General features: G+C 43.0%; 1 protein-coding gene and 1 long non-coding RNA gene across 5 annotated transcripts in view; one reads left to right on the top strand and one right to left on the bottom strand.

The window, feature by feature from the left end:
• The window catches only part of LOC311431514, a 53,681-nt gene extending 50,948 nt beyond the window's left edge, over nucleotides 1-2,733 (top strand). Inside the window, exons 5-6 of one of the 2 annotated variants that reach the window (XR_014689502.1) lie at nucleotides 1,370-1,414; nucleotides 2,488-2,733. This is a non-coding gene — a long non-coding RNA (uncharacterized lncRNA). The remainder of the gene's footprint in view (nucleotides 1-1,369; nucleotides 1,415-2,487) is intronic. The other variant, XR_014689501.1, reaches the window with a different exon arrangement.
• Nucleotides 2,734-3,947: 1,214 nt separating this feature from the next.
• Nucleotides 3,948-23,669, bottom strand: part of CDH20 (cadherin 20) — a 197,464-nt gene continuing 177,742 nt past the window's right edge. For all 3 annotated transcript variants that reach the window (XM_084509039.1, XM_084509038.1, XM_084509040.1), the window contains exons 8-13: nucleotides 20,349-20,602; nucleotides 16,175-16,311; nucleotides 13,535-13,656; nucleotides 11,562-11,679; nucleotides 5,510-5,761; nucleotides 3,948-4,967 (exon numbers count right to left, since the gene is read on the bottom strand). In XM_084509039.1, the coding sequence (XP_084365165.1) occupies nucleotides 4,468-4,967; nucleotides 5,510-5,761; nucleotides 11,562-11,679; nucleotides 13,535-13,656; nucleotides 16,175-16,311; nucleotides 20,349-20,602 (1,383 nt within the window). In that variant the 3' untranslated portion in view covers nucleotides 3,948-4,467. The remainder of the gene's footprint in view (nucleotides 4,968-5,509; nucleotides 5,762-11,561; nucleotides 11,680-13,534; nucleotides 13,657-16,174; nucleotides 16,312-20,348; nucleotides 20,603-23,669) is intronic.

Here is a 23,669-nt window from a genome sequence, read left to right as displayed (position 1 = left end):
TTTGTCTCTCTTTCACATGCCTCATTTCTCCTACTAACGGCCAGCACAGGTAAGATGTGGTGCATATGCAGGAGAGACCTCTGGGATCCATCCATCCCCCTTGGTTTGATGGTTCCTGGGAGCTGCAGGCAGGCAGCAGGCAATGAAGCAGGTTCTGGTTTGCTCTACGTGAGAGCTGCACCAGGCAAAATCCTGGTGCAGCCTAGTAAATCATATTTCAAGGTGACCAAAATATTACATTTGGGTCCCCAAGGATCCGTGTTACTATTGATTTTAATGAATGGCCTAAAAGGGGCTCTGTAGTTAGGCAGCAAACGTGAAGGTGGCATAAAATGATTAAGAGCAATAAAAGCTGGAGGAGAAAAGACAAAATCAAGAGGGACCTAATAAAGCTGGAATAATGGTCAATTCAGCAGCAAATGAAGCTCAGTGTTGCAAGAAAATTTATCCCATAAAGAATGATGTTAACTCTTTTTATGCATTCTTGAGTTCTGCATTTTGCTCTGAGAAGATCTGGGCTCTTGACAGACAGCTTAAAGAAAGCTGCTATTCAGAGCCCGGGTGTGATGACCGATGCAGTATGAGAGATGACAGGTCACGCAGCCTTCCTAGACGAGACAGAGATGGATGGTAGGTAGGGAAAAGGAAATCATCAGAGCCTGTAGTGCTTGCCCATGGTTGCTCATAAAGCCAAATGTAGAGTAGAGGGCTTCCAGATGTCATGCCTAGGGCCAGACTGAACTGCATGGATAAATCCTCAGAGGCTAGACCATTAACTAAGAAGGAAGCACTTCCAGAGGGCCATTGCATCATATTCATGGCCATAGTAGGGGCATGAGTGGTTCTTTGTCTAGCTCTGTTAGTTAGGGAGCTCAACTAGTTAGTTAGGGGTCTGGAAGTAGTGAAATGACTTACACTTTCTGCTCCTTCTTTCCTCTGAACCATTTAGGTTACACATAGGCCTGTGGCTGTCACTTTGAGGTGTCTCCTGGTGTGGCAAAGCCCAGACCTGTGGCAGGCTGAGCTTCTCGTTGTAAACCACCACCAGCAGGCTTTGTGTAGTGCTACAAATGTCCAAGCACATGGCCAGGCCCGGCCTTGAGGAGACCCAGGGCAGGAGACTGAGGACCTGTTTGATCAGCATATTTATTTCACTGCCACTATATGGCACCATACATCTCCTTTGAGCTCAATCTTTTCCCTTATTCTACTTTGGGCCCTGATGTGTTGGCAAATGGATCGTTTTTATATCTCATCTGTAAATGCAGGGAGATCTTCAATTTTGTTTGTGGGAGGGTGATAGATGCAAGTGTTGATTGTTTGCATAGAGATTTCACAGTCTGCAAAAACACTGTCACCTGTTCCACAGAATGGGAAAAATCCAGGCTGCCAAGCATCTTCTAAACACCAGCTGGTAAGTGTCACAGCATCAAGCTGTCCAAGTATTGACTGGGCTCATGAGTTTAGGCAAAACAAGGGGGTAATCAGAGAAGCCAACTGTGGCGTGCAGCTTAGGAAAGTGGAGGATTCTCCCTGGAGGATCCCTGAAGGTGTGAGTGCAAACACCTGACAAAGGTGCCACTGGTCCTTGCCCGCTGTGTGACACACAACCTGGGAGGATGGTCTCAGCCACTGCTGGGGGCTTCTCTGGAGTAAAAGCAGACCTTGGAACATGTTTTCCTTGGGAAAAGCCTCAATAAATGCAGTAGGTGTCTTCAAGTTGAAGGCAATGTGATTCTGGACTGCATTTCTGCTCCCCTTCGTCCACTCTAGCTACAATGGTAGAAATAAAGCAGTCTGGTCTCAGGACGTGAGGAATTATCTGGAGCCTTTTTGTTACCATAGATTGTGGCTAAAATGAAAGATGGAAATGATCTGTAAATACTGAACTGTAGCTCTGCAGAGGAACACAGTCGTCTGAGTGCATTGTAGGCTTGTATGGCAGCAAGGGATGCTTTGCTTGTGCTCCCCAGGGAATGCTTTCAACACCGAACATATTGATGTTGTGGAAGTTTGCCTAGACGGCTATGGAGCCTTAGCAGTTGGAGGTTTTCAGAATAATCAGGCATCTGCTTAAAATATATAAAATTGATTATTAATTCAGACAGGGAAGCGGTGTGAGATAGATGGGCTCTCTATTCTTCCTGCCCTACATTCTGTGATTCCTGCTGAATCAGGGGGGTGGGCAAGCTCTCAGAAGTCTCTCAACACCAGTTTTGAATGCTGCACCTCACTTCCTTGATCATGGTGGTTACAGTTCTTTGTCTAGTGTTACAAAATCAACACAGTATGCGAGGGTAAGTGCTACAGCATGAGTAAAAGAATCATTATCAGGTATATTTCCATGCTTTTTCCCCAGAGGTGTAAAGCTCAAGGGGTAAGCAGAACCCATGGCATATTACATTTACAAAAGCAGAGAGTTTCATCATGGTAGATTGAATAGATACTTTATTGTTGTTGTTTTATTTGTTTTGTTTTGTTTTCTAGCTGGCTACCTAGTTCTCCAGGGTGCATGACTTTGTATGAGCCCCGGTGGAAACAATGCTGCTGTCTCAAATTGATGCAGCCTAAGATTCGGCCAAGTGGAGGCAGCAGTGTTTTGTGCATCTCTGCAACAGAAACTAAGCACAAGGTGCCCGTGGTAACTGGGTGATTACGTCTGCACATGTATTTCCTGGGTAATTTGAGATGGAGAGAGTCCTTAGCTAGAAAGACACGTCATTGCAGACTGTCCTGCTTCCAGAAGTCTTTTACCACATTTCATGGAACTTGTGTTAGTGTAATTTCCCCATTTCTCCTGTTTATACAGGCAAACAAGATAAGATCCAGGCTCAAAACCTTGGTTGCAGAGTAAAATTGACCATTAATGAATATTGCATGTTATAGTCCATCATTTTTCTGAAGGCATGAGCTTCTGTCAGAGCTATGTAACTGGCATCCAACCTTCTCAATGCCCCAGCTTGTTCCAAAAAAATCAGCCAAGACTTTCTTTTTACTCAGATGGATCAGAAATGTAACTACTCTGATGGGCTACACATGAGCCGATTCACTGCTAAGGGCAGCATCCAAGTGAACATCAATAAAAGAAGCAGGCAATCTGCTCAAACCTGTGAACTGAAGGCTTGTCTCCTTGACACAATGCTGATGAGCCATTTCTTCTTGATGCCTGAGGCATGTGACAAGCCACAGATAAGCTTTAAGTGCTGTGTGCAAAGTAGTCAATAAATTGCCATCAGACTTTCCCTTCTGTTTAACTTTTATTAAAAGAGGTGCTAAGGTCCCGTACTGTATGCAGTACATCATATTTATTACCAAAATTAACAAATATACAAAACTTATACATGTAATTTTCTTACATCCATTTATTGGTCTATAATACTGCATTTGTTCAAGTAGGTTATCTACAGTATGTAAACATCCCTTGGATTGACCTCACACAGATTAGGAAAGCCCATCTAACCCATGTAGTTACCAAATATAGCTTTCTCTTTTTTTACCTTTTTATTTTTTTTTAAATTTATTTGGCTTTCATTGGTAGAATCTGATCTTCACATTTGGCACGTGGAAGAGACATCTACAGTGCAAAAGAGGCAGATTTTCTGGTTTTGCTCTGAGCAGTTTAGCAGTGTAATGGTTTTAAAGAGTCAAGAGGAGAATAAATTTACACAAACTTGATAGGAGATGGATTAGTATTAACGTCAATGACTCATAGATCAGCCATTAAACTAGAGCAGAAATTCAAAGCCTCTTCCCCAGCCCTCTCAGCCAGGTGGAAAAAAAATCTCAGCCTTGTTTCTAAAGGTTTAAAAAAAGGACTCTGATAGCAACAGAGAGAGGAGGTTTAGTTTACAAAGAGACCTCAGAGATCCCCATTTCAATTTTCTGCTCTTTGTTTTTTTTTTTTTTTTTTTTTTCTCTTGTTAGCAAGCATTTCTTTTTTTTTTTTTTTTTTTCCATTTTTTTCTTTTTTTTTTTTCTTTTTTTTCTTTTTTCTCCTTCTTCTTTATTTCCCCTCCTTTTTGATGGGGGGGGGAAATAACCAGTGGGGTTATTTTCTTTTCTGTGCTGATAATTTCTCAGTGAGCTGGAGATTACAATTGGAGTTTACAGGTCTTTGAACCCATATGTATAGAGCTCAGTAAGCTGCCATATATAGGAGAGGGAAAGGGGAGGGAGAGAGAAGAAAAGTAATGTCATTATATTCTAGGAGTGGAACTTCCCATTTTTTTCTGTAAAAAAGCAGGAAAAGCTTTCTTCCTTCTGCTTCTCATTGTTTCAAAACATGACTTAATTTAACTGAGTAAAGCTGATCCAGAGAGACCTTCATTCACACCCTTCTTCCCATTCTCATTCAAGCACCGTATTGCTATTTTAGGAGGCCTCACCCATGTCCATGGAAGCATCTGATGAGAATGGACCTAATCGGACACCGTTTCGCATGGAAACCCCTCTGCAATTCCTCGCCCATTACCACAGAGCCCCGCTGCTGTCCGTGGCACCGTACATCTCGGCCAGCTTTTTGAAGCGTGGCCCCCAGTCCGTCAGGTAGTCGTAGCTCTGGTCTGAGTCTGTCGTCACCGACTGTAGGGAGCTGAGTGACTCTGCCACTGAACCGTTCCCTTCAAACATGTATGTCTGGAGGGAGTCGAAGGGAGGAGCCCAGAGGTCCATGTCAGCCTCATACAGCTTGGCGAGCACGTAGTTATGGACGTTGTTGTCCATGACGCACGCCTGAGGCACGTATCTGGAGAGGCTCTCTATTTCAGGGAGCATGTCCTGCCTGTTTTTTAACACGAGCTGGGCTTCCCGTGGGTTCCACATGGCGGCGATATCGAAGGCCTCCGTGTCCTCCTCCCCACCGCCTTCATCATCATACCTGACGATGTTCTCATGGATGTTCTCCTCCTCGTCGATGATGTACGGCTGCTTCCGCTGGCGCCGCATGGAGAGAATGAGGAGCACCAGCACTGCAGGAGGCAACCAAGACACAGGACCATCAGTAAGAGGGCAGATCTTGCAGGGGCTTTAATGTGTGTTGAATGTGTGTGTGTGTTGAAGTAATACCTCATGAACCAAGAGTCTGAACAAGGGAACCAAAGTGCTTTTGACAACAGTAGCTAACAGGGGAAATAGAAGGTCTGGACATGGAAAGGATGAAATACGTTTGTGGAGAACACAGGCAAGATGCCCAGCTTTCAGTACTTCCTTCTGACACACCCCTTCCTAGAAAGCAGAGCCATACCAGACAGCCTGGCATACTGGGGATCTACCAGAAATACTTGCAGGCCTTATTTTTTCCCCATCCCTAAACCCAAGTCTAAAGCCGCATGTGGCTGACTACATCATCTGTTCCTTGACTTGGCCCTTTATGAATGTGTGTCTACGTGTCATTTATATACATACATGCGTGTGTGTGTGTGCATTTGTATCCTTCACCTATGTTGAATAAGCAACCCCCTAGCCAGAAGAGAAGAGCTTGTCCCCTCCCAGCAAGCTGCCAAGGCTTTACCTAGCAGGACAAAGATGCAGGCGAGGATTGCAATGAGTGCCCCTCTGCTCAGGCTGACGGGAAGGACGTAGGCCTCGGCGTTGCAGGACATCACCATGCCGTCATCATCGCAGCTGCACACGTGTATGGTCAGCGTGCCCGTGCTGCTCAGCACGGGGCGGCCGTTGTCGCTGATCAGGATGGGGAGGTAAAAGGTGTTCTGCTCGTGCTGTCTGAAGCCAGAGCGCCTTGTCAAAATCCACGCTGTATTGTCTAGGGGCGGACAACAAACAGAGGGAAGAACTTACACACAGAGCAAATACGTTCAGAAGAAAAGGAAGGTTAAAAAAAATCACCACTAGGCCCACATCCGTTTGTCTTCCTTCCCTCCTATTTTTTTTTATCGTTTTTAATCAGTTTGTCACCATTCAGCATTTTGCCTCTGCATCCCTTATTCCAATATCTTCCCAGGCCACAGCTCAAAACCTCCAAGGCATACACACCTTACGAGCTGTTTTTACCCTTTCTGACATGAAGTGCCCAGAGCAAAGTCACAGCCTTCAGATTTAGCTAGAAGAGCTTTCAAAAGGCAGGACAGAAATGAACAGTTGAGGGCAACTTGTTGTCCCTGTTTGTTCTTGCTCAGCAGCTTTTCTAGACATTGCTCTTAAGAGCTGCCAGCATTTTGGGGATGCTGGTGTATAACCCTTGTGGACATGTTAAGGTTGTCTTTATGTTTTTTGATACGTGGCATGGCCATCTGCTTGAGGCAATAAGAAGACAAAGGGAAAAAAATACAGCTTGCTATTTGAAAGAGCAGTGAGTTGAAAATTTTGCAGCTAAACATTTTTTCAATGAAATACACGCAATTTCATTGACACTTTTGCCATTGAAAAAAGTCAGACTACTTTGTCGTCATTGCCAGAATTACTCTGTTTTGATTGACCATTCTGCTTCATTTAGTGTGGCTACCACCTGTCTTCTAGAAGAACTTGAAACAAAATGAATCAAAATGATGCTGTGGAAACAAAAGAGTTAAGAGAATGACCAACCTAAAAATTGCTTTTAATTTTCATTTCAAGGGTAATTCCTACTTCTAGGGCTTTTCCTCCATATTCATCATGTTTTTTTCTTTAAAAGTCAGCATCTCCCAATGGCTTTTGAATTTCTTTCTCTACTCCCTCCCTCAGATTCCTCAAGCTGTGCACCGAGTTTTCTAACTAGAAAGAAAATGGATCCAGGAATCTGTCCTTCTCAAGTCTTATTTCAGAAATACCATGGCAAACCCTTTGAGGTCTGTGATGATTTTGCCTGTGCTGACTTTCAAATTTTATGGTCTCAGAGACTTCTGGAAAGTGCAAGGCTGAATGTATCCAATGTGATCTGGGCCACCAGGTTATGTAAAGGAAGCTGCAGAAAATTGGCCCTTTGTACAAACATGTTTACAAATCTTGGGCCAGCTAAGATAGGGAACAAAGGTACTTCCACTTTTGGCAGACCTACAGCCATAGTTCATCAGATTAGTTTGAATTGTGACCCGTTTTTAAAAGCAATCTCATGATCTTTTATTTCTTACACTTCAATGAGATTTCAAGCTTTCGCTCTGAATGTGTAAAATACTGAAGTGTGCACATGTCTCTGTGAATATGTAATGAAATTGTATTGTCTCATTAAATCATGTCATCCCAAGAGCTGGGGCTTTGAGAAGAACCACCAAGTAGCACCAGATGCAGGATGAAATCCCCAAAGTTGCTTAAAACTGGTAATGTGTCAGCGTTTGCTGATTTTACCACTTTTTAATACACTGTGCAGCTCTGAACATGTGCAGCTGGTGTGTACAGACATAGACAGACGCATTTCCACCGATGTGTGCCAAGATGCAGTGGTGATCAGCACCCTGCAGCTGCCAAGGCTCATGGGCAAGGGGTGTGTGTTCTCCTGCAAGCCTCCCTCTCCTCCCTCTTGGGGCACACACACGTGGTTTCTCACCCTCAGGCTGGTTTATGTGCCCTCTAGTAAATGCTTCCCAGGATTAAAAACACATATTTTCATCACTGAGCCTGATATAGCATGAGAAAAGCAGCCCAAAGGGCAGAAAATGGCAAAGTGTCTGGATTTATGCTGTGTCAGTGGAAATGTCCGAGTCATCTTAACATTGTAGTAGTTTGGTTGCATTTCTCTTTCCTGGGCGAAAGACTCACTCTCTTTAAACTGGCTTATAATAGAAGTCACAAATTCCATTCAGGTGACAGCAAACTTTCATTTTATGCGAAATTGCTCTTTGTGAAGGAAAAAGACTTCATTATTCTGAGCTGGTCGTACTTTGCCTGTAGAAAAAATCACAGGCAGTGAGTGTGACTGAAGCTGTGCAAAATCAGTTAGTGAGAGATCTCAAATTTTTTAAGCATGTCTTTTTTTTTTTTTTTTTTTTTTTTTTTTCCAGGCTGAGAAACAAGTTTTCATAATCAAATATTGAAGGAGATATATATATGTGTATGTGTTTTATATATATATATATATATATATATATACACATATATATACATATTTTTGCAGTGATGTGTTGACCGTATCATCTAGGTCTTAAATATTCTTGGCTATGTAATTCCCTTGGTGACTTTCCGCATAATGTTTCATCCCTTTTGCTTTGTTTTGCTTTGTACTAGGCAGGCATCCAAATCATCCCTAAGGAATCACTCTACCTGTTACTCCACAACTGCAGTGTGTTTTTGCCAAAGCTTGTTGTGTGACTCATCAAAAGCCAATGTGATTTGATGTGCTGCTGCAGTGCAAAGGACATGCTGGAATGGGATGCAGCACGGTAAAAACTGGAATATGCAATTTTCTTCCAAATTTGATATCTGTTAAGCCCCAGCCATCAGCAAAATAGGGCTTGTGAGGACATGAAAGCCTCATTATATTAAAATAAAGCATGATAAGAATGCACAGTATTTTTGCATCACAACTTCCAGTTACAGCGACTTTGTCTCGCAGAGGGCTGGATGGTAGCACTTAGCTATGGCGCTGAGCAGAGACAGTGAAGAGCATGGTGTGGTGGGTCCCCATGCCCCTGAGATCACCTTGAGCATGAAAACCATACTTCTTCCAGGCATGAAAGTTGGTGTGCTTGTGACAGCAAGCCTTGGAGCATCTTCTTCCTGCCATTTTCTGCCCCACTGGAAGCGATTTACCTCCTTGGAGAGGTCAGGGGTAAGTAATCACTGTGTAGGTCCAAACGCCAAGATCAGAGTTAGGCTCCTCTCACAAGAAAGACTTGTTTTTAATCTCTGCATGAGTCTGTACGGTGACAGAGGACGGTTAGCCTAAAAGTTCTGTTAATTTTTAAAACTAATTGCAATAATTAGGAATGGTTATTAATAATACGACAAAATATTTCACCAGGGGGTAGACCTCAGGGTCTACCTGAAAGGTAGGAAGAAGAAGGGTAGGGAAGGAAGAAATAGCTAACAATTTTTCTAGGACAAATTTAAATGCAATGGGGAAGACTGCTAGAGGCTTCCATTGACAGTCCTGATGGTGGTACGACCCTGATGCCTGCATCCATCAAAATGGCTACTACCTTCATTAATTCCTGTTACCCAAAAATGGAGGAGAGCAGGTAAGGGTCAACAGGAGATCAGCTCAGAGTTTAATCTGGAAGTGCGGTAAGGCTCTTTCGTTGCTCATCTCATTCTTACAGCAAGTCTCTTTTGCCAGCTGCTTCCCAGAATAATCTCACATGGCTTTACAAGCAGGACGAAGATGGATTGCTGATGCCCTCGGTCAGTAACCAAGGGGACAGGAGATCCCCATTCAATTCCCTGCTTCATCACGTATACTCTGTATGTCCTTGAGAAGTCATTCAGGCCCAGATCTTTGCAGATCCTTACATGTCTATTGCCTGCTGATTTTACTGAACTCAAAGGGAACCAAGCATGTAAGCAGATTAATTTCTCCTTGCCCCAGATCCCCGTCTACGAAGTGGAGACAATAGGATTTCTCTGTCTGCCAGAGATATGGGGAGAATGAATAGCCTAAAGTAGTTCTTAGAGATTATAAATGACAAGGGCCAAAGAAATATGTAAAACAGCTCATTAGAATGCAAACCATGATCTATCTGTTGCTTGGTGTAAATTAAGGTTTTAATTGTTGCCAGGAAGGCTGCATGTCTTGCAGTTTTTCTTACCACTGTATGGGACGACCAAGTAATCAGCACAATTGCTAATCTTCACAGTGTCTTCCCACAGCCTGGGAAGTACTGCTGTCTCATGGTTAGATGCACAGGCTGTGAGGAGCAAGGTGGGTTCTGTTCCTTGTCTTGCCACCCTGTGACATGCAGTATATCTAAACCCCTCTGAATAAGTCATATAATTTATATACTACTTAGGGGTCCCTAGATGAAAATAGAAATATAAATTATTGTTACTGAAGTGACTACTGCACTCCAAATTGCTGAGGCAGTAAATTAACCCTTAATAGGTATAGTCAAATAGTCAGTGATTTGATACTTCACATTTTTATTTCAGATTTGTAACCAACAGTACCCTAAGCTTCTTGTGATATATATTTCTGGAAAACTGGTATTTTAGAGAAAGCAGGAGGCACAGCCATTCAGTCACTGCTGTCACTATAAATTACAGCAAGTATGGCCTTAGACAGAAAAAGTGCATCTGATGCTGGGAATTTTGCAAGTTTCCTTTTTTAGAACAATGCCCTCAGGATGAAATGAGCCTAGTTTGCCAAATGTTTTAGCAGTGGTTGTGTTCTATTTGCTTATTTATTTTGGCAATATATGTTCAAAAATAAAAGAGAGGGAGACAATGAGAGAGTGAAGGATAAAGATGCAAGAAGCGGTGCGGGGAGACTTCAGGGACCTTACAGAAAAAAATGCTTTTGGGATGAAAAATCATTAATATGCTGTGGAGGAGGGCTCCAGGGCTCTGCAAGCAGCATCTTTTAAGATGTGTTTAGTTAGTGAAGGCAGGGGCTTGTTTATTGGCCTATATGTTGCTCTTTCATATGCCTGCAGAGGCACAGATGGGAGCTTATGGAAATAAGTACGACAAGTAGGAATGTGTGCTTATGTGGGAGTAGGATCAGCACTCTGCCTGGAGACTGGTCACGGATGCTGCAGGTGCCTTTCCCCCCATTTATAACAGAATTGCTTGCTGATTTGTGGTGCTTTGCATACTAAGCTCCTACTGACATCCAGCCCCTTCATACCAACATTCAGTGCACCAGTTCACTTGAGGCCATCCCTCTTCCCTGATGAAGGCTGATGTGGACTTGACCTTGGCACTGTTGTTTGCCCATGGAGGTCCTCTATCAGCAACAGTGATGTGAAGGCATGCTCACAGCAGGCTTTTCCTGCAGGCTCCAAAGCAACAAAAACTTCCCCAAAAGAAGCAAATTCCACTGGTGTGGATATGCAAATGCCAGTGTTTGGCCATGAGTCCCCCTCACTGGTATTTCAGTTTCTGCTTAACCCATCTCATGTTGATGTTTAGCTGTAGTGCAAGTCACCCCCTAAGGCTCTGCATCTTCTCCCTACCTCCCTCTCTTTCCCAGGCACTCAATGAGGATGTGCAAAGAGGAAGAAAAAAAGTGCTTGGGGAAAAAGATTGGAACAATACGAGAACCTTCCCTTTCAGTGCCTGGAAGAAAACATGAAGACTACAAAAAAGAGCAATGTAATTTCCTTCAGATTTGTCTCCCTGTTCCAGTTTCTAGCCTACCTTTAAGCATCTCCTTTTGAATGAATGCAATTTCCACTCTGGTAATCTGAGATGCCTGCAGCCTGACCACAAGATCTGAATTTGCACAAAACACTGGCACATTTCCTTGGAGAAGAAAAAGGGGCCTATTGCTAGAGAATATTTATAGAGAAGGAAATATCATATAACCTTCAAGTGTATTAAGTAATATGTCATTTTATCTCTGCCTTTAAGGAGCAGGTGTCACTTGGTATTATTTGAAATGGCAGTCTTATCAAACACTGTAAGTCACAGCCTCTCAAGTCCTACTCAGACATTAGAAATTAGAGTAGCTAACTGCCCATGTCCACTCTGATTACCTTGATTGTCCCTCAGAGTGAAGTTGGGGTTGTTGGCTGCCTCCGGAGCCAGGCTGTAGTAGAAGTGCTGACCATCCTGTGGGTCATCCCGGTCGATGGCACTCACTGTCTGGATCAGCTACAGAATACGAGAGCAAAGCAGAAGCAGGTGAGAAGCAAAATGTATGTAATCTAAACAAGCAAATAAGTTCATGTGTATATTTATATATGTACATATATGCAACTTGGAGCATTTGAATAAAACTTTCTTGCAGAGGCACAGCAGATGAATCAAGAAGAGACTCAAAACCTCACAGGCTTCATTTTATTTTACTGTGATCATGCAAATCACTTTTAAACAAAGGAGGAGACAGTCAGTTTTGTTCAAATAACAGACACTTTTCTCCCTTGTGTCCCTATCTTCTGTTACACATTCTTCTCTTCTTTTGAGGCTCCAGGGTGTTCAGGAAATACATCATGTATTAGGGAGCTTGTAAGAAAGCCCATGCTTATATTCAGCTTCATTTTACATGTAAAAAAGGACTCAAGGTTGATTTATTATCACTCTCAATTTTAAATCTATTAAGCTCTTCCCAAGAAGTCAGTGGAAAACAAAGAAAATTCAATAAAAACAGAGAAAATGCAACTATGCAGATGCTTTGCTTGTGCAACGAGTAACACTAAGGAGAGAAACTAAGAAAATACTAAATCTAGGAAGAGTTTTGTCACCTCACTTATGGAGGCTTGATGAAGTAGGTATAACAGATTGAAGCACGGTGAGCTGTAGCTCTGTCTCAATAAAAATTTTAACATCTTTTCGAACAAAGAACAGGTCTTCACCTGGATTTTTGCATCCCAAGCTATTTTTGGATTCAGGGACAAATGACAGACATGTAAAGTCTTATTTAGCGCATCAGAACCAATTTCAGAGCTTTTTGAAATGAGGCAGAAGTCCCACTTAGTGTGCTTTCAAAATACGGAAGAAGGCTGGGCACTAATTTCTATTCCCTGTATTATTAAGGGCATCTCTAAATTAGTAGAATGAAATTATCCTGTGTAATATTTTTAGTAGGACAGCTGTCCCAGCAGTGAATAACTATTTCATTCTGCTTCAGAGCAAGCTGGGAGGAGCTCCACTGCATGAGCAGTGATATTGCTAGTATAATTTTTCTCTTCATAAATCATCAGTTGTGTATCTGTGCACTTAAACTGTGTTTATCAGATGTGAATTTGGAGATACAGGTCCCCGCTGTGGACCCTGGGTGGTGAAGCTGCAGGTTGCATCCACACCAAGCTATAAGCAGTAGAAATTGTACCACCATTGTACTACCAGGGAGAGCTCCTCTCCATGTGTGATAGAGGCAGACCTTGTTCAAGGGCTTTGATGGGGTTTTAGAAGGGGTAAGAGCAAAGAGGTGTCACAGTTTGCTTGAAGGTACGGGTTTACAGTGTGCAGAGCTGGAAGTCCTGTGTTATCTATGATTCTCTGTAATCTCCAGTTCACAGCAGAACAGATTCAGTTTGTCACCCCTTTGAAGCTGATGTAGTATATTATGTTCAGCTTCCATAAGTCAGGGTGCTTAAGGCTCTTATAAATAGGGTCTTTTAAAAGGAAGCCTTGTCACTCACACACGGGCCGGGCTGACTCTGTGGCATTTCTTACAACACTTGTCCTCTCTTTGTTGCTGCCACAGGACACACCGTCCATTTGCCTGCTGGCACCTGCCCAAGGGAAGGCTTTATTTCAGCAGTGAAGTGTATGGTGGAGTGAGTTTGGAAACTACCGAGGGTGAAAAAGTGGTGCTTTATATGATGCTAATGGTGATGTAATGTGCTTGCCCTTGGAAAGCAGCACATGTAACTGCTGAAGAGAGCTCAGGTGCACCATTTGGTTAGCTGTGCCCTGTTTTCCATGCCTAGCCTGTTTGTTGTGCTTTCTCCATGCGGGCCAACCTTGCCCCCTGCCAGCCCCCGTCATTACCAGCATTTCTCACCTGTCCTGCTTTGGCGTTTTCACAAACAAAAGATTCGTAGAACCTTGCAAACTCCGGTGCGTTGTCGTTCACGTCCAGGACTTTCACTGTCACGGAGACGCTGCCCACCTGCGAGGGATTGTCTGGAAGGAGGAGGGAGAACATAAAGAAAGGCACCTTGTGGCAAGGGAAAAAAAGATGGCTCCCTACTCTGCTGCAGAGTTAAACCAATGCTTTTTGCTACTGATTTGTGTTAAATTACTTTTTTCTATCAGGAACTGCGTTTGCTTGCAGGTTATGTGACTCAGAGTGAAGTTGCAAATGCTGCTTTATCTATCTTGGCTTTCTATCTGGTCACATCAGTTTCAAACAAGTCCCTTTGGATGCAAAAGGACCTTCAACCTGGTCCAGTCAAATGGGACTATTTCTGTAACAAAAGTTTTAGACAATGCCCTGCAGTTAGAGCTTTGACTGGGAAATACTGTTTGTTGAGCCTCGGTATTGGCAGCATGAGTTATGTTGCGACTATTTTTAGGGATAGTCTTGTTATTTAGAGCTTGTCGGAAATGGTAATTCTGCATTTCAAGTATCTTTTTTGCTCAGAACTTATATTCCTGAACACAAAAATATTGTGTCAAGTTTTTGATACTTTGTACAGGGGGTTAAAATGCAATACCACATGAAATTGTACAGAAAAGCTTTCAATGAAGCTTAAAATCACAATGAAAATTTTACATTCTGCATGACATCATTTGTGATGTTTCTGTCCCACTGGTTCATTAGCTCTCTTGCCCAGTACATCCAGACATCATTTCATATATCTTCACGATTTCCAAACTCAGTAACCAAAGAATATGTTTTTTTTAGTTTTTTTTTTTTTTTTCTCCCTCCCAGAACAACTTTTTTCCCTTATGAAAAGATAAAATGAAACTCTAAGAAGAGATTTAAAAAAAAAAATCATTATTAGGAGGTAAGGAGCAAAAATCCAGAACATTCTTAAGAGTTAGGCTTGTTTTAGCTATCCAGCTTCATGCATTTATTTCCAAATACATCTCACATTATGGCATGAAATGATGTGTTCGTATAAACAATAGAGAATTTTCTTACACTCAGGAATTTTCTTAAAGGTTCAATGTACTGAATCCATAATGTGTGTCACATTTTATCGAGATAATAATCTTAAACTATATTGTTTCTCCCTGATTTATAATTTAGTCCCTCAGCTTCCCACATATCCATACATATCTTACAAACACACCTGTCATTGTGGCATACGAATGTCTGCATTCACACTCAGTAATATTCATCTAACTTCTGAAACTAGAAGCTGTGTTCAGGAGCGCACAACTATGGCATTTTCAAAACTATTTTCTAAATTAAAATATTGTGCTGCACATGTACAGGGCAAAATTGACAAGAGGATGGGCAGAGGATGAGCCAAAGGAAACATGCCTTCGTATTGCTCTCACCCTGGTGTGCTGCTACAGGGCTACTTCTGCAGACTCGTGCGTGTAAGTGGATCTACATGGAATTGCAATGACCATCGGTGGCTGAAAATAAAACTAGCATTGAAACAGATGGGGTGAGATCCCATCACGTCACCAGCCCCTCTCACTACTAAAAAGGTGACGGGAAGGCTTTGCATGCTGGAACAGCCTACAAATACATGGCAGATTCACCCTGACTCTTGTGAAATATTCCCCTTGCTAACTTCAGGTTGGTTGACTGTGTTTTGGATACGCTTCTCAATTTTTTTCCCCTCTCAGACTGCCCCATATCTCTGGTACAGCCTGGATGTATAGGAAGTGCTCTCAGACATGAGGAACAGCTCAGCTATTGCCAGCAAGCTTCTAAAAATCTGCTGCCCCTCAGCAAATGAACTGAAATCCTGAGCAAAAGCTATGTGGAACAAAGAGATCTCAGCTGAAGATTGGATGAATGTTTTATTTTTTTTGCTCATATATCCTTAGCTCCTTTATGAAACTCAGCAAAATTTTTCGTAGTGTCACTACATAATGATCAGCATCTCCTTGTTCTCATAGCCTTGGAAAATACCTGGCACAGATTAATCCTGAGCCGAGTTTTAGCTCACTGTGAAACCTGAAAATCTAATAAGTTTCAGTTGCTCTGGGGTTTTCATACAAGAGGATCCCAAAGCACCCTCTCCGAATCATTCATGCAGCGAGCAGATGGCGATGCCACTCACTTGCTGCTGGCCCAGAGCAGATTTCCACCAGCAACCTAGCGGTGAAAGCATCGTTGCTGCCTGCCAGTCCCTGCACCACGCAGTCTTCCCAGGTAGACTGGCAGCTGCACAGCCTTTGCAGCTTCTGCTTTTGCTGCCTAGTCCTTCTGGAGAAACAGAGCTCTTGCAGAAACATATTTCATGAAGAGTTTTACATAAATCCCTAGAATACTAATGACAAGAGAAAGCAGCACTCGGCATTTAATTGCCAGCCTCTGTTCCTCCCACCACTCTGTGAAAAGGAGCGTAAAAAATAAATAAAATGCAGCATTTGCTTGTTGGTGTCAGAAGAGTAATTCAGTTAATACAGCTTCCCACTCGATACATAAGAACATCTGAATTGCTGAATTCAGGTCTCTCAGCCTGCTTTGTCTATTATATCTCTTTAATCTATGTACAGCCTGCATTCTCCTTACTCAGCTCCATGGCCAGCACTGTGATGTTGTGCCAAGAAACATCCTCCCGATCTAGAGGTCTCGCAGTCATCAGTGCTCCCGATGTAATGTCGACATAAAAGAACCGCCCTGGATCGCTGCTCCTGTCAATCGAGTATCTGCAAGAGTACAGATTGAAAATATTTTGCAACTCTGGTTAAAACCGAATGTTACATACACCAAAGTGCCCCAGCAATGGGAATACTGTCGCATGTAGCAGATCCACATTCTTCCACAACCTAGCTGTGTGCTCTGTTGACTTCTGTAGGTACAGCGAGATGCATGAAAAACTTGTAGTTCACACGTCTAATGGAATTTAACAGCGAGCACTGCTGGGATGGAGCTGGAAGACAGGGAGATTTAATGCAAGCAGCCCCAAAGCGAGGCACAGCTCAGCACAGGAACATCTGCTTTACAGAGAAAATGTGTCAGCGAGGAGTGCAAGTTCTTTTTCTAAGCTAAGTAATTATACCCTTTCCTTGGGCACAATTCAGACCATATGAAAATGACTTTACACCAGCTCCTTCTCTGGGCACTCAGGCTGATGAGGAGGAACCGTTCCCTTCCTTGTGCTTTTGCATTCTCTCTTCCTTCAGGACAATGACCTCCATGTGCATCCTGAGCCATCCTACTGACTGAGCCACGGCCGTGCAAGGGGGATGATGTCTGGCTTTCTCCTATCAAGCAAGAAAAATGGGTCCCTCTGTGAGGTTGGTTCATCATAATTACTGAGCCTGCCTGGCTACAAAGCTTCGTCAGGCAGCTGACTGACAGCTGTCACTGCTGTTCTCCATCAGAGGGACACCGTGCCCAGCGCCAGGGCTGCCTGCAGGGCAGTGGAGAAGGGGGTGTCTCTGAGAGGGGATGCCTGCTGGCTTTGCCCCTGACTTTTCCCAGAGGAGAGAAGATCTTGTGTGCAACCTGAGCACCTAAACTCTGCCTCCCAGCTGCACAGCTGGGCTTGCTGCTGCTGCCCCTTGTAAGCTTTCCCATGCAGGAGGCAGCCTTTGCCTCTTGCTGGAAGAGCTGCAGACTAGGCTGGGCTGCAGTATTGTATAGGACCCTATAACGATGGAGATGGCTGGAGGTGAGTAAGGCAGCTCTCAGGGCTCCTCCTTGCTTCTGCCCTGAGCCCCCTCCACAAACTAAGCCAGGGCTGATGCAGCTGGTACGTTGGTACCTTCCTGTTTTTCCTGCCTAATCTCTAAGAGATTTCTGGTTTCAGTGGTAATGGCCAGCAGAAATGAGTTGCACTCGCCCTGTATGTCCCGTGTTTGCCATTCAGCTGCACGGATATATTCCTTGTGTTTGATATGTCATAAGTGCTCTCAGGTTTTCTATCAATCTGCAAGTTGCACAAATCATGTTCTGTCAGCTTTTCCTTCAGCAGATGGCAGGACTGGTGGCAAATAGATTTTTGTGGGGTGTGTATAATACTCAGTACCCTTCAAATGCTCTTAACAGCAGTTTGTACAAGTCGCCTTCCCAGCTAATTATGTTAGCATGGTAAGAGATCCTCTGGCAAAAACCACCCATGCGCTTATGCAAATGCCACAGCCTAGAACAGAGCCCAGACTTATTCTCTATCCTTTTTTTTTTTTTTTTTTTTTTTTGTTCTTTCTTCAAAGTTGATGGGAATTGAAAGCATTAGTCATAACAGATGCTGAATAGGGCTTGTTGTTCTGAATTTTCTCCTTTCAGCATAAGCGCATTCACTGGAACGAGCATGCCAGCCTGTTCTTTATATAGGGACATATTAAATTGGGATATAAAGTGCTGTTAGGCTACGCTGTTGTGAAACAAACAGCATTCTTTTCCACTTTTTTCAGAAAAATGAAAGAGGGTGGAAAGGCAGGTTTCCTTCCCTTCCCCTCCCAATCCTTTGCATTCCAAATAATGAGATTTCTGAGGCACTTGATTTATTTAGGAAATAAGTATGAATGTTGCTATATTTTGCTATAATTATTCTTGTTTGAAGGCTATACAAAGAATTTCTCTCCGACGGTTTAAGGCCAACAAGTATCTGAAATTTAATATGGCCTTCTGATTAGTGGTGCAGTATTAATCACCAGTGTCAAGAGGCACAGGTGGAGTCTTTGTCTGCGTTCTCCACACACCTTCTCCTGATACTAAGACCTGCTCCTTCACTCTTGCTTCCACTTTACTCTTCAGGTAATCTTCCCAAATCACTGGAAAACAATCCTGACGTAGAGGACCAAAGAGTTTCCCGGTGTTTGATGAGCCCTCCTGAATTGTCACCTGACTTTTCCATAAGTGAAAAGATGGCCTGAACCCCACCCAAAGGAGGGGTCAGATGTCAGTTTTAATTTCAGATGGATTCCATCTTGTGTAATAAAATGTGTTATCTGGTATTTTGTTCTTCTTATCTTGCTTTGATCTGTGCAAGGTAAATGCAGAGTAAGCCCAAAATGTTGCCAGACTGGTACTGCGTGGGTTTGTATGCATGGAGAACACCACATTAGAGATAAACACTCGGACAACAAATACTTAACATCTGCATTTTAGTTAGCATTACAAATGGTATTCAAAGGACATTTATTCTTTTCTTCTTCCTCCTTTTTCCTTTATCCCAGTCTTTTATATGTACAATGTGGAAAGGAAGAAGGAGGGAAGAAAGGAAGGAAAGTGGGGTGGGAGGAAGATGGGAAGAAAAGAAGGAAAGAAGGTGTCAAGGAACAGTTACAGAGGAATCTCTGAAATTTGTATATATATATTTTTAATATATCTTTGGTAATGTGTTCTGTGCTTTCTCGAGTACTGTTTCATCATGGGAAGTCACTGGAAAGCTCTGAAGAAAACTAAGAAAAAAACTCATTAAATATAACAATGAACACTTCTACCCTCTGATAACACCACAGAATTATTTTTATACTATTTTGAGCAGATTTACACAAATCTGTTTGTGCTGCAGTATTTGGATAAAGCTAGACAATAATCAGCAAAATAAGATGTGGGCAGTAAAAAAGTTTAAGGTAATGAAATCATGATGCACACAGTGTGATGCTTTAGTTTTATTGAAGAATTTGAGACATCATGAGAAGTAAGATAACTTCATAATGTAGGTAGAAAAGACAGGTATATTAAAGTAGCAGAGATGAAAATATTAATTAGAGCAGTAACACAGAAAGCAATATCATTAAGGAAAAAAAGGCTTTGTGCCTGGTTAGATCTTGCAGCTGAAGCCCACAGAGTTGCTCATACAGATTTCACTTCCTTTGAAAACTCCAAATGCTCAGTGTTTTGGCTCTCTCTGGTATTTCCCAGTGGTTGTCCTGAACGCAGAGCACTCAGAAGCTGGACTGACACCAGTTAAAGCACACAGCAGCTCGGCACCCAAAGCATTTCTCAGATGAGAGGTGCAGCTGAACTGCTGGGATTATTAACCCGCAGACACCTGGAGCTTCTGCAGGTTATGGAAATCAGTATGTGAGCTGGGCTTGGAAAAACATCAGCCTTCCTTGATAAACTGGACTGATTTGGCCACCACAATGGAAAAGAGCACTGCAATTGCACAGATCTGCCCCTATGGCTCCTTGCTGAGTTGCAGCTCTGCAGCTCCATGGCTATAAATACACCTTTTACCTTTCTTAACTCCTTATGGGGTTATCTAGCTCTACAGAATTGACCAGACACTATATAATTCAGTGGCTCATGCATATTTATCAGCATGCATTCAAACTACTCCAAATGTAGCTGTGCTTTTCAGCTGTTGACAAAGACAGGTTGCACATAGCAATGGCTTTGAAACAGAAGGGGGAGAGACGAGAGGCAAGCTCATTACCTTCCTCTCAGTACTACAGCAGATTCTCGGCAATGCTGTCAGGTTTTGTGTTCAGGTTGTGCCAGCAAAGGTCTGGGCTTTGTTTTTTCGTGTACCCTGTCAGGGCCTGTCTGCAATGCTAGGTGCAGATGTCCTCCAGACCACAGAAAACAGAAAGGTGAGCTCCTGCTTTGCTTCACCAGTTGCAACAAGGCCCCTCATTGTATGAGATCTGGTTTGATTCAACCTACTGATAACTACAACAGGCTGGAAAAAGAGTCCCTCCCACCTGTCCTGTTTCAGCCCTGCCACCAGTTCATCAACTGAACGTACCAGGGAACGTTCCCAGGGCGGACACACAAAGAGAGGACAGACCTGATCGAGTTGTTGGTCACGTCTGGGTCCTTGGCAGAAATGATCTGTATGGTGGTTCCAATCTCCACGTCCTCAGGCACCTCCACAAAGTAAAAGCTGGGCTCGAACACAGGAGGCTCGTCCACATCCTCCACGCTGATGTGAACCGTGGTGGTGTCTCGGAAGGGACCCAGGTTCAGGAATCGCATTTCCAGGTGGGGGTTGGCACCCTCTACTTTCAATGTATAACTTTTCTTGCTCTCAAAGCTTAGAGGCTAAGGAGAAAAAATATATCTAGCGTTAGGCATACTGGGCCATGTGATTTAGACAATATCTTTCTGATTTTCAGAAGTAAAAGATGCCCTCTAATATAAACTGATTCTTCTTTTTAAAAATAAGTGTACTGTGATTTTTAATCATAAGGGTAACAAAGATAAATACTTGCAGATGGAGACAAAGCACTAAGTGACAGTTGTATTGGCAGTGGCACTGCCTGCATCTTTTTCTTTCATTTTTAATTTGACAGTTGAACTGAAAAAGTCAGGAGAAATATTTGCAGATCTTTTTAAAATATGTGTTCTTTCATTCTCCTTGGTGAAATGAAAACAAAAGTGGCCGCACCACCCTCGCGCTGTGATTCACCGTTCCATTCCTCTCTGGGGTTGAAACAAACAAACCAAAAACAGGCAGGAACAGGTATATTGGGAGCACCTGAGCAGAAGGCAAAGATAGGAAGAGCCAGTTCCTCAGAAACAGGCCCTGGTGGCACTGATAGGGACCCTTGCACATGATGTGGAGGTCCCAGTTAGGTTCCCCTTCTCTCCCTGATGAGATCTGAGTCTCATCAGCAGAGAGCCCTGGCTGCCAAGCTCCTAAATGGCTCTGGTGGCTGTAGGGGACAGGGCCAGTCTCTCTTGCAGGATCCTTCTCCAGTTTGCGTCAGTAATCCATCCTTCCTAGAGGTGTTCTTTTTTTTCACTTCCTCAGTAAATGTCCTAAATGCAGGTTCCCAATCTAGGTGTGCTGGCTGCTAGAACTTGAATCTCCTCCCTGCCTAGGGCATAGTTTAATTTCAAAGCATTGTAAGCTACCCCTGGCTTCTTCCTGGTGAAGCTCTTTCACTTTTCATTAAATACTCAAGTATTATTTGAAACAGGGACCCAGAATGGCCCTTTTTCTTACCGAGATAATGGATAAAGAGAGATGAGCTTCCTCTGTTACTATTTTTTTAATGAATTTGATATCCTTTCTAGATAAAACTACATATTTGGGGAACATGGATATAGAAATAATTGATGCCAACACTGAAGATTTTAATAAATAAATCTTTCATTTTCTTCCTCTTTCCTTTTCGCAAATCCCTGAAGAAAACGGATCCTCACCAAACCCTACTTAGACCTAAATGGAGATCTCCATATTTAACGTGCATTTTACCAGTCCTAATGAGAGATGACTAAAAGCATCTGACAACCAGAATGACAGCAGGGAAGAATCAGCCCAAAGCATACAAAAATCTTTCACCAGATTACATAGACCTTACAGAGGACACAGTTGTACTTTCCAAACTGCAGTTAGAAGTTACGAGCAAGCCCACTGTGGTTAAATGGTCACCACCCTTTGCTTCTACACTCTGTGAGTTTTAATGCTGGAAGCCAGCACCACTGGACCCCCTTAACCGGCACAACTCTTGAGCACGAAAAGCTTTGTACCAGGAAAGAAACTGCCCAATTCTCAGGTTTGTCCAGTGGGAGATTATATTTATTTTTGTTACATGGATGGCTTTCAAAATGTGTGCCCAGGAATGGGAACTGCTTTTCTTGTGCTGGGGCAGATGAAGACCCTGTATTACTGGAGATGCTGTGCAGCCATACAACACGTGCTGTGCAACCTGTGGTAGCAGGCAAAAACAGAGGATCTAAAACTTAACTCCTGGTGCCCTCAGTTCCACCTGGTAAATCAGTGACTACTGCAGGCACAGTACCTGTCAGCAAGGATTTAACTAGATCTACAAATGTTTTACCCATTACTACAGAGTCATTATGGTCTACCAATTGCATATTTAAGCATTGTTAAAATAGCAATAAAATATATTCACATGATCAAGCAACAGTTATTGTCCATCTGGTGGGAAGCATGTAATGCAAAGCTTCCTAAACATATAGTAAGAAAGAGGGCATTATATCTCCTGGTTTCTCATGTGAAGAAAAGTGTGAGAAACATTGCACATATACTAAAAAGCTAAGTTGTATAAAGAGCAGTTAAATCACAGAAACACTTAAAGCTGTAAAATCCAACTACATTAGGAAAAGAGTTAATTGCCTGGAGTGCTCAAGTTAGAAAAAAATGAAAAAACGTGCTAGGCCACTACACATCTGATGCTCCTGGGCTCAGACCAGCTCAGTTTGCATTGGGCTCTTTCACTGTCAACTGCAGCTTAAACTTCTGAACCTTTTATGTGCCAGTGCCTCAACACAGCCACCCCCTTGTCAGATTTCTCTTCTGTGGGTGCATTCAAAAACCTTTCCTCAGTGATGCTCCCATGGGGAGGGCAAGCAGGTCATATCCTTTGAAGATTATGGCCGAGAGGAGAGGCACCTCACGGAAACATCTCCCTCTCCTCATTCACCATTCTCCAGCGCTGAGACAGGCACCAAGGGATGCACACGTGGGATTTAGCTCTGTGAGAAAGCATTTCACTGGGCAGCAGCTGGTGAGGAGGGCAGCATGGGGCTCTGCCCTGGGTGCTGTGGTTGATGGTGGCTTGATAACCCACCTCTGCTCCCCAACAGTGTGAAAGTGATGGCAGGAAGAAGGGAGAGGCTGTCGCTGTGGTGAGTAGCAGCCTCATGGATGGGGAGCTTTACAGGCACTGCAACTCCTCGAGAGGTGCTCAGTGTTGTGTGGGACTAGTTAGCTGAGATAAGTGCAGTTAAACAAGCGGTGGTCTTTCTGTAGCTGTGAATTCCAACTTTTTGATGTCCAGGATAAAAGCAGGATTAACATTAGTTATTTCTTTTGGGAAATCTGTCTAGAAAAATGAAAGGGAAAGTTTCTTTCAAAGAAGATTCCTTTCTGGCTTTAGAAATTCTCTCTCTACTCTCATTGTGATACCCTTTTCTAACAGTACCAATTGCATGTTTTTTTTTTTTTTTTAAATTGTTGAGTATATCCAAAGGACAGCTTTTCCTGTGTTTGGCTACTGATAACCATACCATTACAGACAGCTGCAGGTATATACAGTATTTTACAAACATTTACGTACAGTAGATGGATTGAGCAGTACATATCCAGTAAGACTGATGCCATAAACATTTATAACTTCTCATACAAATGGACATCTAG

Source organism: Aythya ferina, assembly GCF_964211825.1.
Source record: "Aythya ferina genome assembly, chromosome: 2".
In the NCBI taxonomy this organism is placed as follows: Eukaryota; Metazoa; Chordata; class Aves; order Anseriformes; family Anatidae; genus Aythya; species Aythya ferina.
This window is presented reverse-complemented; position numbering and strand designations above follow the sequence as displayed.